Raw genomic sequence first — 14,027 nt, forward strand, 5'->3', positions numbered from 1 at the left:
ATTGCCATCCCTAGAGGAAACTCATTAGCAACCTAATGAAATAAAGTGATGACAGGAAGGTATTCTCTCATCATCTTTTAATGCTAACGGCCTTTAAAGCTATTTCGCTTCCTCATCCCCTCCTATGGTGCCCAGAAACCCCATGGCACCTCTCAGAGCATCACAGGCAGTCCCCTCTCCTGCATATTACACAACATCAGGGAGCAGTTTCAGAGCACAGAGGGATTCTAGGGTGTTCGACTCACCATCTTTGATGAATCTATGCAATTGAAGCCTAATCCCTGCTCCACTTGGAAAATGCTCCCCAGTGGGTCAAGCTTCCTGATGAGTCATACAATTTAGAAGAAATATAACCTCACTACTAAGGACTTTGCTGTTTGGTTTTATGACAGGCAAAACTCATGAACATTTGAAAGAAATGAGAAATATTGAAACAAATGTTACAATTTTGAAATCCTTTGAAGTTGGTGAAATTACAAATGTTGAAGCGAGTTCTACATAAGCGTAGTGCTTCTAATAATTATGTCTCTATTAAACATTATAATTTTTTACTCCTTCTCTAAAAAGCATCAGCTCATACCCCCAAACACTTCTGTATCATATAGCCTTAATATGCACATATTTTAGATGTACATATTAAACACAAACTCCTTAGTAACAGCGAGGGAGGAATGGATAATTTTGAATAAATCTGAAAAGGATATTAGAAAGCAAGACAAAGTATTTGCCCACCACATTTCCTCTACCCACCCCTCTGACTGCTAAACACCTTCCTCCAAGTCCCTGGACATTGAAGAAGAGCCCACATCTCTCCTCCAAGAGCTCTTGCACGGAGTCAGACCCCAAAAGCACCGAAATCATTGATCTCTGCAGTGCATCTGTGGCCCAGCTGAGGTTACAGGGCTGCCAGCTGCACCACTGCCAATCAGTGACCTCCTTGCTGGTGCTGCACACCTTACTGGCAGCCCCAGGGAAGGGCATCCTGCATCTTCTCATCTCTCTTGTTTAGACACAGGGGGAGCAATGAAGTGTTCCATTATACCTCAGTCTCGAGTGCAATTAGACACCTGCCTTCTCTCTGATTGCATGGCCATTTGTCTGCAGCAATGGGGATTAGTGTTAGGTAGTGGTAGGACTGGTGAGCTGGAAATCCTTATAGGTAGACTTTAATGCTATAACTCCCACCCTCCCCAAAAAAACCCAAAAATTTGCATGAACCAAATCATGAAATAGCACATTCCCATTAGGAACTGTAAGTTTTGAACCTAGCAAAGCTTTCAAATAGCTGTTAAATGGAAAGGGATGCTGGCAGTGCCATTCAGAGCTGCATTGGAATGGAAATCCAGAACTGAAGGGTTCAGGACCTCATTACCAAGGTTTTCCTAGCACAAGTGTTTCAAACTACCAAACTTCCTCAAAAATGCAATATAGATAGGTATTGGGAAATACCTATCAGGCTCAATTCCTGAGCACAGATAAGGTCAGGCCTGCACCAGCTTTCTTTGTCATGACATAGTATTTAGTGATCATTCATTCCCCAGAAACACCCAACAAATCCTTCCTTTCCCCTCAGCCTCTTCCCCTACTTTATGCTCAGCCATTTCACTAAATTAACTGAAGGTGTTGGGTGAGACATTCACAAGAACCACTTAGTGCCCTGTGGCAGCCTCATGCTACAGAAGATCTTTAAAAAGGAGCCCTCCCACTTGCTCAGTGAAATAAGTCAGAAGCAAAACTTCACAGAAACAAAGAAAGCTTTGGTTTGAAAAGGATCTTACAAATCATCTTGATCCAACACCTCATCCATAGGCTGAGACAATTTCCACTGTCCCAGGTTGCTCAGAGCTCCTTCCAACCTGGCCTTGGACACTTCCAGAGATGGGGCATGTGCAGCTTCTCTGGGCAACCTGTGCCAGGGCTCCACTACCCTCATGGGAAAGAATTTCATCCTAATATCTAATCTAAACCCATCCTTTTTCAGCTTAAAGCCATTTTTCCTTGTCCTGTCACTAGATGCCTTTGTAAAAAGTTCCTCTCCAGCTTTCCTGTAGGCCCCTTTTAGGTATATTTGGGTATATTATACTCCAAGCAAGATCAAATTATAATATTCATGCACAGCTGTCCTCTGCCTCTCCCCCAGCCTTCAGGTTTTCTCTAAAAGTTGCAGTTTCAATCCTTTTCTCTTCCAGTTTCCTTTTGGCCTGGATGAGAGGTCTTGCTCTAAGTGCTAGGGTTGAAGATCTGTTCCCAGTTTGTCCCAGAGACTCCATCTGCACTCTAAAACAAGTCTCTCCATGTTCCTTTCCCTTTGCTTCTCAAAGTGCACCTACAAAAATTCAGGCTGCCTGTGCTATGGATTGTCACAGATTACAGCCCAACAGGTGGAAAAAGCTGAGACAGCATCCAATGGATGAGAATGACACTTTTAATTTGAGGTGAGGCTCTGACCAGCACACTAGATTTTTTTGGAGTCAAAACCAAACAGCCTCTTCCTTGACACTGTTTGTGGATCTCTTCTGCAGACTAAGATGGGGGACTGTGATCTTTTGTAAGAGAAAAAATTCTGGTGAAATTTAAGGTAAAAAAACCTCTTTTTTTCCTAACCACAGTCATCCCAAGCCCAGTGTTTTCCTCAGAGACCAGTTCAAGCACTGACTGGAGTAGTCTGTGCTAGTGTGTGGCACACATTAGACAAGGTGGTGCTGGTGTGAGGACTGCACACACCTTAATCTTCATGGACAAAATCCTCCCTGAATTCCTTTATAGGCAAAACACAAAAGACAGGTTTCCAGGTAGGAAAAAAAAGCCTTTAGGAGCTGGCTGAGAGGAAATCAACATTACTGCTCACAAAGTGGGCTGCATGTGCATCAGCAAGAGCCTCACCAGGAGCTCAGCATCCCCAGAGAAAGGGTAACAGGAGAATCCAGAGGCTGGCACAGCATGGCACCAGGGAGGAAGCTGCACCCAGCACATCCACACCAGGAGACACAGGGAAACAGAAAGGAAAAGCACAATATAGGCAGAAATGAGAAGTGAAACCAGAGAGATGTGGAGGCTTTTAAAGAGAGAAATGGGCCTGAAAACCTGGTACACAGCTCTTGGCACTGCCCTTTCCATCAGACCTATGGCCTTTGCCATGAGCAAGCACATTAACATTTTGCATGCATAAATATGCATTACCCTAGAGAAAGGGACAGAAAAAGGCTGAAAACTCACACACCATACATTGGAATTAGCAACATAATGACAACATAATGTTGTTGTTGTTGTTATGTTGTCATTTATCCTTCATCTTTGTCCCTGGATATTTATACAGAGCATGCACCAAGGCCCACAAGCACACAGCACACTGTGGTGTGTATTTCTCAGCCCACAGAGGGCCCAGCAGGTTTTTGGTGAAAGCACAGATGGCTTTCCCACATGACTGCAACTTTTAAAGCACACAGCAAAGTCTTTCGTGCCCATGTCCCACCATAAACCCTCTTCACCCTGAAGGGACATCACTCCAGCCACACACAGCCAGCAAATACCCAGCACTAACCCACACAGAGGCCCCTATAGTCTCCCTACACACACATGGGCTTCTCTAGACGTACTCTCAACACTTTTTTTTTTTTTCAGATATACCCCATCCCACACCACTTTTCTTTGCTAAGGGCAACAAATCATAGAATCATTCAAAAACTAAAAGAAGCGGGAGAAAAAAATGCCCCCAGACCAACACTGGACACATGGGTGAACATGTACTCATATACTTGAGTTCATGCATTCCTTCCACTTAAAAAGAGCTTTTAAAGAACCAAAACAACAACTTTGTAAAGTGAGACAAAAGAAGAGCTCCAAATTTCTACATACAATTTATTCCAAGGCAAAGTTTCTCACTGACAGTTCTGTAAGTAGAAGTGGATACAAAGATGTGAGGCTGCCACTCCTGACTTTTTATTATTATTATCATTATTCTTTCCCCCATTCCTCCTTTCTTTAACATCTGTGAAATCTTTTGTCTGACTGTCACATGTGCATGTCATGCTGCATGTAACACAAAGCAACAGAAAGAGCACAGGAGATTGTTGCCTATACACATCTCCTTCCCAAAACCTCAGCCAAGTTGCCAATTAAAAAAAATTTTAAAAATTTAAAAAAAACAAACACCCAAACAATAAAAAAAATAACCAAACAGATCTATGAAAAGCCTGGTGAGGCTTCAAGAAGATCATTTCAGCCCCATGGCTGATCCAGGAGAGAAGAAGTGACTACCTGCTCGTTTATTCCAAAGGAACAGAGAGAACAAAATCGGTTTTCCACTTCATCAAAGTTATGTGGCACCTGATTCAGCACTTTTTACACGATGAAATTTTCCACCTGCAGGGCAATCTGAGTGTACAGGTCCGTGCCTGTGCTACACAACAGCTTCATTATGTGCCCACAGAGGCTCACCCTTTCGGATCACTGGTGCACTTATCTCATTTTGACTATGTACATAATTCCATTGCAGCTCGTGTGTCATTTTAGTCAGTCGCCACTCACAGCACCTCTTTTGTGAGGTGCTGCTAAGCCCAGATACAGAAGGAAGAAGGTCAGACACGCTTTAAATTCAAAGACAGTCCCTTTACTTTGTGCTGCATAGAGAGACATTGATGGCCAGACTGGCAGCCACATCTCAATGTCAGGAGGGAGCCTTAAATGTCAGCTTGATTTTCCCATGGTAGGATTCTTCTTTCTGACTATCCTAGCATTTTTCTGCATTCTGCTGCAGCACAGAGCTTCCACCTCAAAGCTTTATAAATCAAATAGCTTCATGAAGGCCTCCTCATGTACCAAAAACATCCAGTCATCTGCTTTGGGTGGAAACGACAAAATGGTGATGAAAGTCTTGGGTGACAAAGTAAATCGAGTTACTGTTGCACGAGTGGGTGGTAAGAAGACTGCACAGTACCTACCCACAACTCCTAACAAAGACAGTTGCAGGCAGATCCTCTGAGATTAGGCCAGAGAGTGAGAATTATTTCCTTGACATTTGGTAGAAAGTAAAAACCCATCCATCATTTTCATGCAGAGTAGCTGCACTCATTTATAGGATTAGAATGTGTTAATATTCAAAGAAACTTAGGTAAAATAAAACAACACAATCAAAAGATCAAAGACTTGTGTTGAGTGTTTTCATTTTTACAAATGTCATTCAGCTTAAGTTATTTATAATACTTCACAGTACACTAGTGAATGCTGTCACATTTCATTAAACAATTAAGCCTTAGTAATAGGAGACACATCTATTATCTTGTCTATATTCAATATTTACTGAGAAGTGATACGTGTCTTATGACTGTTATCGTGTCTGAAAACAAAAGAACAAAAATAATGAGGATGTTTTCAAGTTTACATTTCTACTTTGGTCCCCCATCTGTAGTCTCAGGTACTTAAATGCTCATCAACAGTGACAGGGTTTTTGTAATAAGGATTTCCCAGAATTTCCTTGCCATAACTTTTTCCCCTTCAAACGCAGTGACAAAACCTGCTCTAATTATAACTCCTGTTCGTGACTGCCAGGGCAGGCAAGCAGTTCCTGCTGATGGTGCAGGGGGAGAGGCCAGCTCGATTCTTGGCTTCTGCTGGCAGAGGAAGGGTCGGGAAAGCACACAAGGCACATCCCAAACAGATCCATTTGGCAGGAGGGGGGGAAACTCCAGCCAAGGGAACTCAAACCACCTCCTTGAGGTGCTTTCACAGTGACTCATTGCTCCGGGAGTGGAGCTGGGTGGCCAGGGGACTCAGGCAGCTCAGGAAAGAGTGCCTCCAACCTCTCCATCACCAAAAGGGCAGTGCATGGCTCCCTGCTGGAATTCCCTGTCTGGCCAAGGACAAGGCAGGAGCACAGAGCTGCCAAGACGCAACACAGGACTCTGAGGTGTTCATTACAGCCCCACATTTGGAAATTCCTGGCTCAGGGAGGAGCAAAACTTCTAAAGCCTGCCACCCACTGCCTCAGTCAGGATTTCTCAACCTGGTCAAAATGAAACTGCATTTCTCTAGGAAAACCATTCTCTGGTGACAAGTGTTTGCCAAACATCACCTGAGCTCTCACAAGAAGGACATTAAAAATCACAACTTTATTTTTATCTACAATGCCACTAATCAAGATTCCCTGAAATTCTAAATAATAATTAATTAAGAAATTAAAAACCATTTGCTCTATTGATTGTTTCAGTTAGCTTGCTCTTTAGGTTGTCTTGTTTTGATTTTTAGGGATGATCTTTTGTTTGGTTGGGGTTTTTATTTGTTTATTTATTACTTTTACTGTTTCTCTAAGCTTAATTAAATGACAAGACTGCATTTCAGATGAGATTTTGGAGGTGCAAATACCTGCAGGAGACTACCAGATAATGCTTTATTTTCCAGGTTTCCTCCTATCTTAGCTTTTATTGTATATTCTTACTAAGCATCTATCTTTGGTAAAATCTGAATTTCTCTTTATATCACAAATTACTTCAGGAAAGCAACTTTAACTTCTACTTAATCTAGAAGACACCACAAGGTTCCTCACAAGCTTTGTAATGACAAAATAATATAAATTAAAGGGGAAAAAAATTACCTCACAGCTTTCTGTTCCAATATCTTGTAAATATTCTGCTGGGCATAGAAATGTATGGGATAAATACTATTCTGAGAACCAAACTGTAAAAAGCATTTCTCTCTGGCAGATGTACATATTTAATTCACTTTTCAGTTTTCGTTTGCCAATCTTTTCACAGCGGGGCGGGAAACTGAACTTTTGGTTTTATCAGTTTATAAAAAAAAAAAAAAGAAAAAAGAAGTTTTTCCTTTTGTGAGCCAATGTGTCAGATTTTCAGCAGAAGAGCCAAAACATCATTAAGATATTTAACTCCTTATGTGCAGGGAAAAATATAAATTAGGGCTAAGAATTGCTGCTTAGCTGCTGGCATCCTGATGGCATCCTTGGCTGCTAAGCATCCAACTATGGAGTGGATGGTTTAAGAGATGAAAAGGGAGATTGCTTGCTGAAAAGGGAGGTTTCTCTGGCTGTCACTCTCTTTGCAAGGCGACAGGAACTGCAAGGGACCGAAGGTTCTGCCTGCAGCCCTCGTCCCATCCCATCCCATCCCATCCCATCCCATCCCTCTGCCCTCTGCCCCAGCGGCTCCCCCTGTTGATCCCAGCCCCAGCGTTTCCATGAGAAGGAATTTACGCTCAAGGGACCTTCCAGCCACGGACACGGGAGCAGCCACACTCTAAAAAGCCATCAGGTCCCGCCCAGGCAGGGACAGTGGCGCATCCCCCCGTGCGTGTGTTCCCAGTTCCAGCACAGCAGCACCGGGGGCAGAGCGCAGCGAGCGCGGATCGGCTCCAAACGCAGCCCTGCCGAGTGCCAGCCGCAAGGTGATGGGGATGGCTGCGAGCATGGGAGCAAGGTCCTGGGCATTGCCGGGCTCCCCACCAAGCGTACCTGCGTTATTTACAGCGAGTTTCTCCTCCTGCTGCTTTGACTGGGGGACAAACACGCCTACGTTGGTATTTGCTACACAAAATCATGATGGATTTAATACAGCGGTTCCTGCCTTGCAAGCTACAGGCCACATCGGCACAAAACATTGATTTCTGAACATGTTACTCATAGTTTTGGTACAATTCGAGGGAAACTAACAAGTTCTTTGCATGCAACAACAACGTCAGCTAATTAGAGGTGTATTACATTGAGGATATTTGCTGTTCAACAACAAATTTAAAAAGAAGATAATACTTGAAGCCCAGACTCAGGCAAACTACAGTTCAATAACATTGGCACAGCAGAAGTTTTTCTTTTTTTTTTTTCCCCTGTAACAATACCCTGACCTCCCATTTCACTCCTTCAACTGCTGCCAATAGATTTATTCTGTTACATGCATTTTCGTGCACCTTTATTATTTTAAGCAAGTTCCAGCTGTTGGGGTTTTTTCCCCTGAATGTATAAAAACAGCTCTACAGGTGTGTATAGCAATGTAATGCACCTGCATAGAGAGCCCTAAATGAGCTGTTTGAAAGGCTCTGTGAAGCCTTGAATAATTTCTATTGTGTCAGTGGGTAAGGGAGTCCAAGTGCTAATGTAAATAGGTTTTCCTGGACCGAATATACCCATTTACATTCACAAATGTATTTCAGCACCATAAATTACTGAGGGAAATGGTGGCAATTTTAAGAGACTCAGGTTACAGGGTGTGGAGAACTCAGTGGAGGTCCTCTGTGGAAGTTTTATACTCTTCTATCTATCCAGATTGTTCTCATTATGGATAAATGATAAAGTGAATATTATCTGTAGGAAACCAGCCATAAATGAGGAAAAGGTGTGGAGATCCACGGATGCAAAGAAAATGTACTTTCTTGCACATATCTTAAGTCAAGCAGAATGAGTGATATGCATCAAGAGGTGCTTAAGAAAAGGCTTTGATATCTGAAAGTTCAGGACTTGTTATATGCTTGCATAGATGAAGGAGATGAGAAGGAGAAGAAAACCCCTGTGTTTCCTCCTAAAAGCATCTAACATGAAACCCTTACAAATATTGACCATGCAGAAAACTTAAAGAATACCCATAACTTTAACACATTTCTCAACAATCTAGACAGCAGAACATTAGAAACAGATTTTACTGTCTCCTCTTCCCTACCCATGCCACCCCGCAAAAAACCAGAAGACTTATTGTAAACTCCTTGCTTTCTGTCCCAAGAGCAAACCTGTCTTGTTAGCAGCCACTTTATTTCAGCAGCTCACCTGAGACTTTGCCTTTACCTGCAAGGGATTTGCCCCTAAATGGCAAAAGCTAAGAAAACTGTCAGGGTAGAGATGCAAAAGTACCCAGAGCTGACTGATGCGATGTTTGTTTCAGAGGTATCCAGTAAGTTTTCATTCTCACATTGCTCACCTTACTGAGTCTAGGATGAATCATCCCAAACTTCACACTCACTGCTGGGACCATCAGCCCTGGTGGGGAAAGCCTCTCTGCACACATCAAGGATTATATAAAACTTCAGCTATGAAGAGTGTTTAATTACATCATCTTTAAGCCCTGCCACATGCAGAGCTTAGACCGGCTCCTAAGTTATCCCAGCTCTAAACTGACAGCACATCAAGCATCCCCATGGCTGGGGGGAGTCTTCAGCTAATTCACCTGGCGCTAGAGACACCCTTCTCTTGCAGGGACCAGTAACAGCTCTGTGGTTTCTGTCCTCCCAGCTGAGAGAGCTCATCCCTAAGCACACTACAACATTAGTTACTGATGGCGTGCTGCCTCCACAGGGGCTCTGCAACTAGAATTAGGTAAGACTCAAAAACTTTTTGGCACGGACCTTCTCAGCCAGCAATCCGTTTGGGCAGATGCTGGCAATTAGCAGCTCCCTGCTGGTAACAGAGGAGCAGACCAGCCCCACGGACGGCCCCTCCGCGCAGGTGTATTTACAGGAGCACCAAAAACACTTATTTGCCATCAGACACGTGAGGCAAATGCACAGCCATGAAAACGGAGGACCCTGGTTATGAAAGTACCGTCCTGCTCAGGCCACCCGGTGGCTGTCGCTGGTGGTCCCCAGCCCGCAGCCACGCCTGGGCACAGCAGCCCCCCTATCTTATCAGCCCCCCTATCTTATCAGCCGCTGGGGCTTACGCAACGGCGGCCGGCGCGGGTGGGGAGCGGGCAGGGAGGGGACACCGCACTCCGGGAGAATCCCCACAGCCAAACCCCTCCCGGGAGCAGCGGTGCCGCCAGAAAGGTTTTTCCCATCCCCTTAAGGAGCGATTGGAGGCGCCGGGATCACGGGCGGCTGTGTTTCCACTGAAAAGGGCAAGCTCTAATCCCCAGCCAGCCGGGCAAGAGCCCCGACTCTGGCACGGAGTAACTCCGAAGTTCACCCACATTCCCCGTCACGCTCCCCATCTCCCCTGGAGCTGCCGCTACCCTGAACCTGACGGCAGCAGCAGGGCTGAGAGCAGCTCGCTCGCTGGCTTGAGATCTGGGAGAGCTCTTTCAGAGTTCGCGATGGTGAAGAAGAAGCCGCTCGGGTGTCAGGCGGGTCCGGCGGTGCTGCAGCCAGGCAGCGGCGTGAGGGCAGCACGGCCGGACCCGGCTGCGCCTCCCCACGCAGCGAGAGGCGCCCGCCCGGCCGGCACCCACCTGTAGGACACCTGCTTCCTGAAGGTGAGGCTCCGCAGCTTCTCCTCCAGCGACTCGTCCGCCGCGGACAGCCCCTGCTCCTCCGGGATCCCGGCGGCGCCCGCCGCCTCCCCGCCGCCCTCGGCCCCCCGGCAGCCGCCGCCGCCGCCCGCCGCCCCCGTCTCCTCCCCGCCGGCCGCGGCGGGGGGGTTCATTGCGGCGGGGCAGCGGGGCCGACAAGGAGGAGGAGGAGGCGGGGGCAGGGGAGGCCCGGCCGGCGGCTGCAGGCGCTGGGGGGCGGCGGCGGCGGCGGCCGGGGGACCGCAGCTCCCGGGGCCGCGGGGCGCGCTGCGAGCCGCGGCGGCTGCAAATGGCAGCGCGACCGCGCAGCATCCATCGGCGGCCGCACTGCAGCGGGGCATTGTGGGAAACTCCTGCCCGGCCACGCCCCCGCCACGCCCCGCCGGCCGCCGGCCAATGGCAGCGCCGCGCCCCCGCCGCGCCCCCGCGACCGCGCCCCACCGCGCCCCGCCCCGCGGCCGCGCCCCGCGACACACACCGCGAACACCGTCCGAGAGAGCATCTTCCCAATGAACACCTTCCGAGAGAGCATCTTCCCAATGAACACCTTCCCGTCACACCGCGAACACCGTCCGAGAGAGCATCTTCCCAATGAACACCTTCCCGTCACACCGCGAACACCGTCCGAGAGAGCATCTTCCCAATGAACACCTTCCCTGCGATCCCCTTCCCGTCACACCGCGAACATCTTCCGAGTGAGCATCTTCCCAATGAACACCTCCCCAGCGAGCCCCTTCCCATCACACCGCGAACACCGTCCGAGAGAGCATCTTCCCAATGAACACCTCCCCAGCGAGCCCCTTCCCAGCGAACACCTTCCCGTCACACCGCGAGCATCTTCCGAGAGAACACCTCCCCAGCGAGCCCCTTCCCGTCACACTGCGAGCACCTTCCCGAGCGAGCCCCTTCCGAGCGAGCACAGGAGCCCCGTGAAGGGCTGCCCTGCGCTGCCCTCGTCTGCCAATCGCTTCCAATTTGCTCCCCCTGTGATCTCAGTTTGGTGCACTGAGTCTCAAAGCGCCCAGCGGCAGAGACATGTGACAAGCATCACGGTGCCCTTTGGTAAAGTTAACTGTACTCCCACCTTGCTCTTTGCTTCTCCCTTTCCTTCATTAGGGGACACTAAGGAAAACTTCAGAGGAAAGTGTCAGCGTGTTTCAGCACAAGAGGTGACAGTGACAATAAGATTGAAAACTACAGAAAAGGTTGAGGTCTGCAGCTATACAGAAGTTATTGCAGGAATTATGCACAGACAGTGCTTTGTTTTCTGTATGCAAAAGTTCCCTGAGGTAATGCAATCCAAAAGAGAAAGACATTAAAAAAAATTTAAAAAGCAGCATGAACAGTTACACTCTAGAGAGAAGGCAAACCCTACAGGAAGAGATTTCAGTAACTCCTGTGCTCCACAGATGGCTCCCCTAAGCAGCCATGCCTCTTCTGTGTGAGCCCTGTGCCAATCAGGTTCATGAGAGTCAAGAGATTCCTTACACCTGATCCTCGCTCCTTTCCAATACCATTCCCAGATTACTTTTAATTACTAGTGAAGCACGTAAAGCATAATCAAGCAGTGTAAAACCCTTGCTTATTAGAAGCAAAACTAAGGTTCTTATGCAGGACTGTAAAAGAAAGGTCTGGATCCTCCTCTGAGCTGTGGGCAGAGAGATCTCCAAACCAGCATGGAGCTCCACTGGAACCATTGATCCTTTTCCATTGAGAGCTGGGACCTCAGCTGGAAAGTCTCCAGTTGAACTTCCAGGGAAATCAGCAGTGAATTTTCCCTGTGAAAACATTCAATTTAAGACCATGTGACAAATATTTTTTGCAGAACCAAACGAAACCATCTTGGGGTGGACCTGTCAAAGAGCAGTTCAAAACCAGCCCAAAAGTCACTTCCAAGGGTAGGGAGTGGCACCATGAGTTCCTCTCTTATCGATCCTATTTTGAGGTTTTGTCACTGGTGAAAATTGTGTGGCCTGTTGCTATGAGAAGATGCCAATGGCATCTGCTAAAAAACCTGTAACTGCAAATTAATTTTGCACTCGGAGAGCAGAACACTGTGCATCATCTCACAGCTTTATTCTCTCAGCCTCTGGTCCACATGAGAACAGCTCTGTCGCCTGTGCCCCAGCAAATGGCTCCACCTCCCCCAGAGCATCTGGAGCAGAGCCTAACAACTCATCAGGAATTCCTACCCCCTCTCCAGTGAACATCCATGCCACTGAGCCACCTCCTCCTTCTGCACAAGCTCTCCTGCAGCTCCTGCTTGTCAATAACCCTTTTATCCACATGACCAAATTTACACCCTGCTCCGGGATTACCTATTTTTCCTCTGACTGCTGCAATTTGCATGACTCATTTGCAACATGAAGAGCTAAATTGACTTCCTTTGCCTTTTTTTTTTTTTTTCTGAATATGAGCAATTATGAGAGAGTCTGAGGCTCGTGAAGGAAAGCCCTGCTTATGCTATTACACCTGTGGTGGAGCTGTCAATCCCTGTGGGTACAGGAAGGCAGCAACAGTGGAAACTTTGTAGGAGTATCACGTTTGCTCCAAGGTGTGGCTGCAGACATAGCACTGGGCCAGGAGGGAAAGGATGAGCACAAAAATAGATTTTTAGCAGGTTTTGCCAGTATCTGGGATTATCATGCAAACAAAAAAATCCGAACTCCCAGGTCTGGGTTCTCATCTCCAAAGTGCTGTCAGGTTAAATGGAGCACCTCACACCACTCCGTGGTGCCTCCCCTGATTGTCTGGGAGAGCTGACAAGGTTCAGCAGGTGGGGAGCTCTTTTTCCTGGGTGGGAACTTCTCACCACACTGCATGCCATGAATAGCAGGGTGGATGGTGGGAATGATGGAGGAGCTGCAGCGAAAGGAGGGATTTCAGCCTTTTGGAGTAAAGCCAAGGGAAGGTTTATTGCATTACTCACATGCCTGTAAAATCCCATTTTGAACACTCCAGTGTGCACAGACTGTGTGCACTGTGGTAAGTTTTATTGTGAGCAGGAGGGACTGAAAATTCTTTTTCTAATAGAAAAGAGATGGATATATGAAAAAGGGGACTGGGGAGGAAAAGGATGAGGCAACCTTACTTGTTCAGTGTGACAGGCTAGCCAGGGAGAAGTCTGTCTACTTTAAATGCTCCATATTCCTTAAGTTCACACAAAATTCATCCCCAGGTTAGCCCCCAACATTCAGCTTTCACAAAAAAAATACAAAACATATAAAAATAAATTTATACACATAGACATGTGTATGCATGTATTTGCATCTCCTCCAATTGTAAATATTTTTTTTAAATGTGACATAAATGGCCAGCTTCTCTTTCCAGATCCAATGTTGATAAATTGGATCCACCCACAACATCATTCCCTTTTGGTCAATGTTTGAAGGTTTAGTAGAGTGCTGCTCATCCATTGGGAAACTGGGGGATGCTGAGGCTCAGCAAGGAGGGACCCACCTCAGCTGAGCAGATCGAACACAGATTTTTATCAAAAAGGTTTTAAAAAGAGGGCTAGCCAGACCCTAAGCATTGCTTTAGACAGAGAAAATGAGACAACCCAACAGTCATGAACTTATTCTTATCTTCCCTTAGCTGTGCCACAGTAAAGACGGGGGCTAGAACTTTTAATTTCCTTCTTACTGGAGAGACAAAAAATAGTAATTTTATACTAATGTATAGAACTCATGCAAATAGAGTGTAAGACTAATTCAATAATGAAAGCATAACCATTTGAAGCCCACAGGGAGGAAACACCAAGAAAATGAGAAATCAAATAAATCACTTTGTCTTTTTGAGGCACAAACTGGA

General features: G+C 46.6%; 1 protein-coding gene across 4 annotated transcripts in view; it reads right to left on the reverse strand.

Moving 5' to 3' along the window:
- DGKI (diacylglycerol kinase iota) overlaps window positions 1-10,573 on the reverse strand; it is a 200,623-nt gene extending 190,050 nt beyond the window's left edge. For 2 of the 4 annotated variants that reach the window (XM_077178324.1, XM_077178325.1), the window contains exon 1: window positions 10,158-10,547. In XM_077178324.1, the coding sequence (XP_077034439.1) occupies window positions 10,158-10,351 (194 nt within the window). In that variant the 5' untranslated portion in view covers window positions 10,352-10,547. Of the gene's footprint in view, window positions 1-10,157 lie in introns of all 4 variants that reach the window. The other 2 variants (XM_054631243.2, XM_077178326.1) reach the window with 2 other exon arrangements.
- Between the last annotated feature and the right edge of the window lie 3,454 nt (window positions 10,574-14,027).

Source organism: Agelaius phoeniceus, chromosome 5, assembly GCF_051311805.1.
Source record: "Agelaius phoeniceus isolate bAgePho1 chromosome 5, bAgePho1.hap1, whole genome shotgun sequence".
Classification (NCBI taxonomy): Eukaryota; Metazoa; Chordata; class Aves; order Passeriformes; family Icteridae; genus Agelaius; species Agelaius phoeniceus.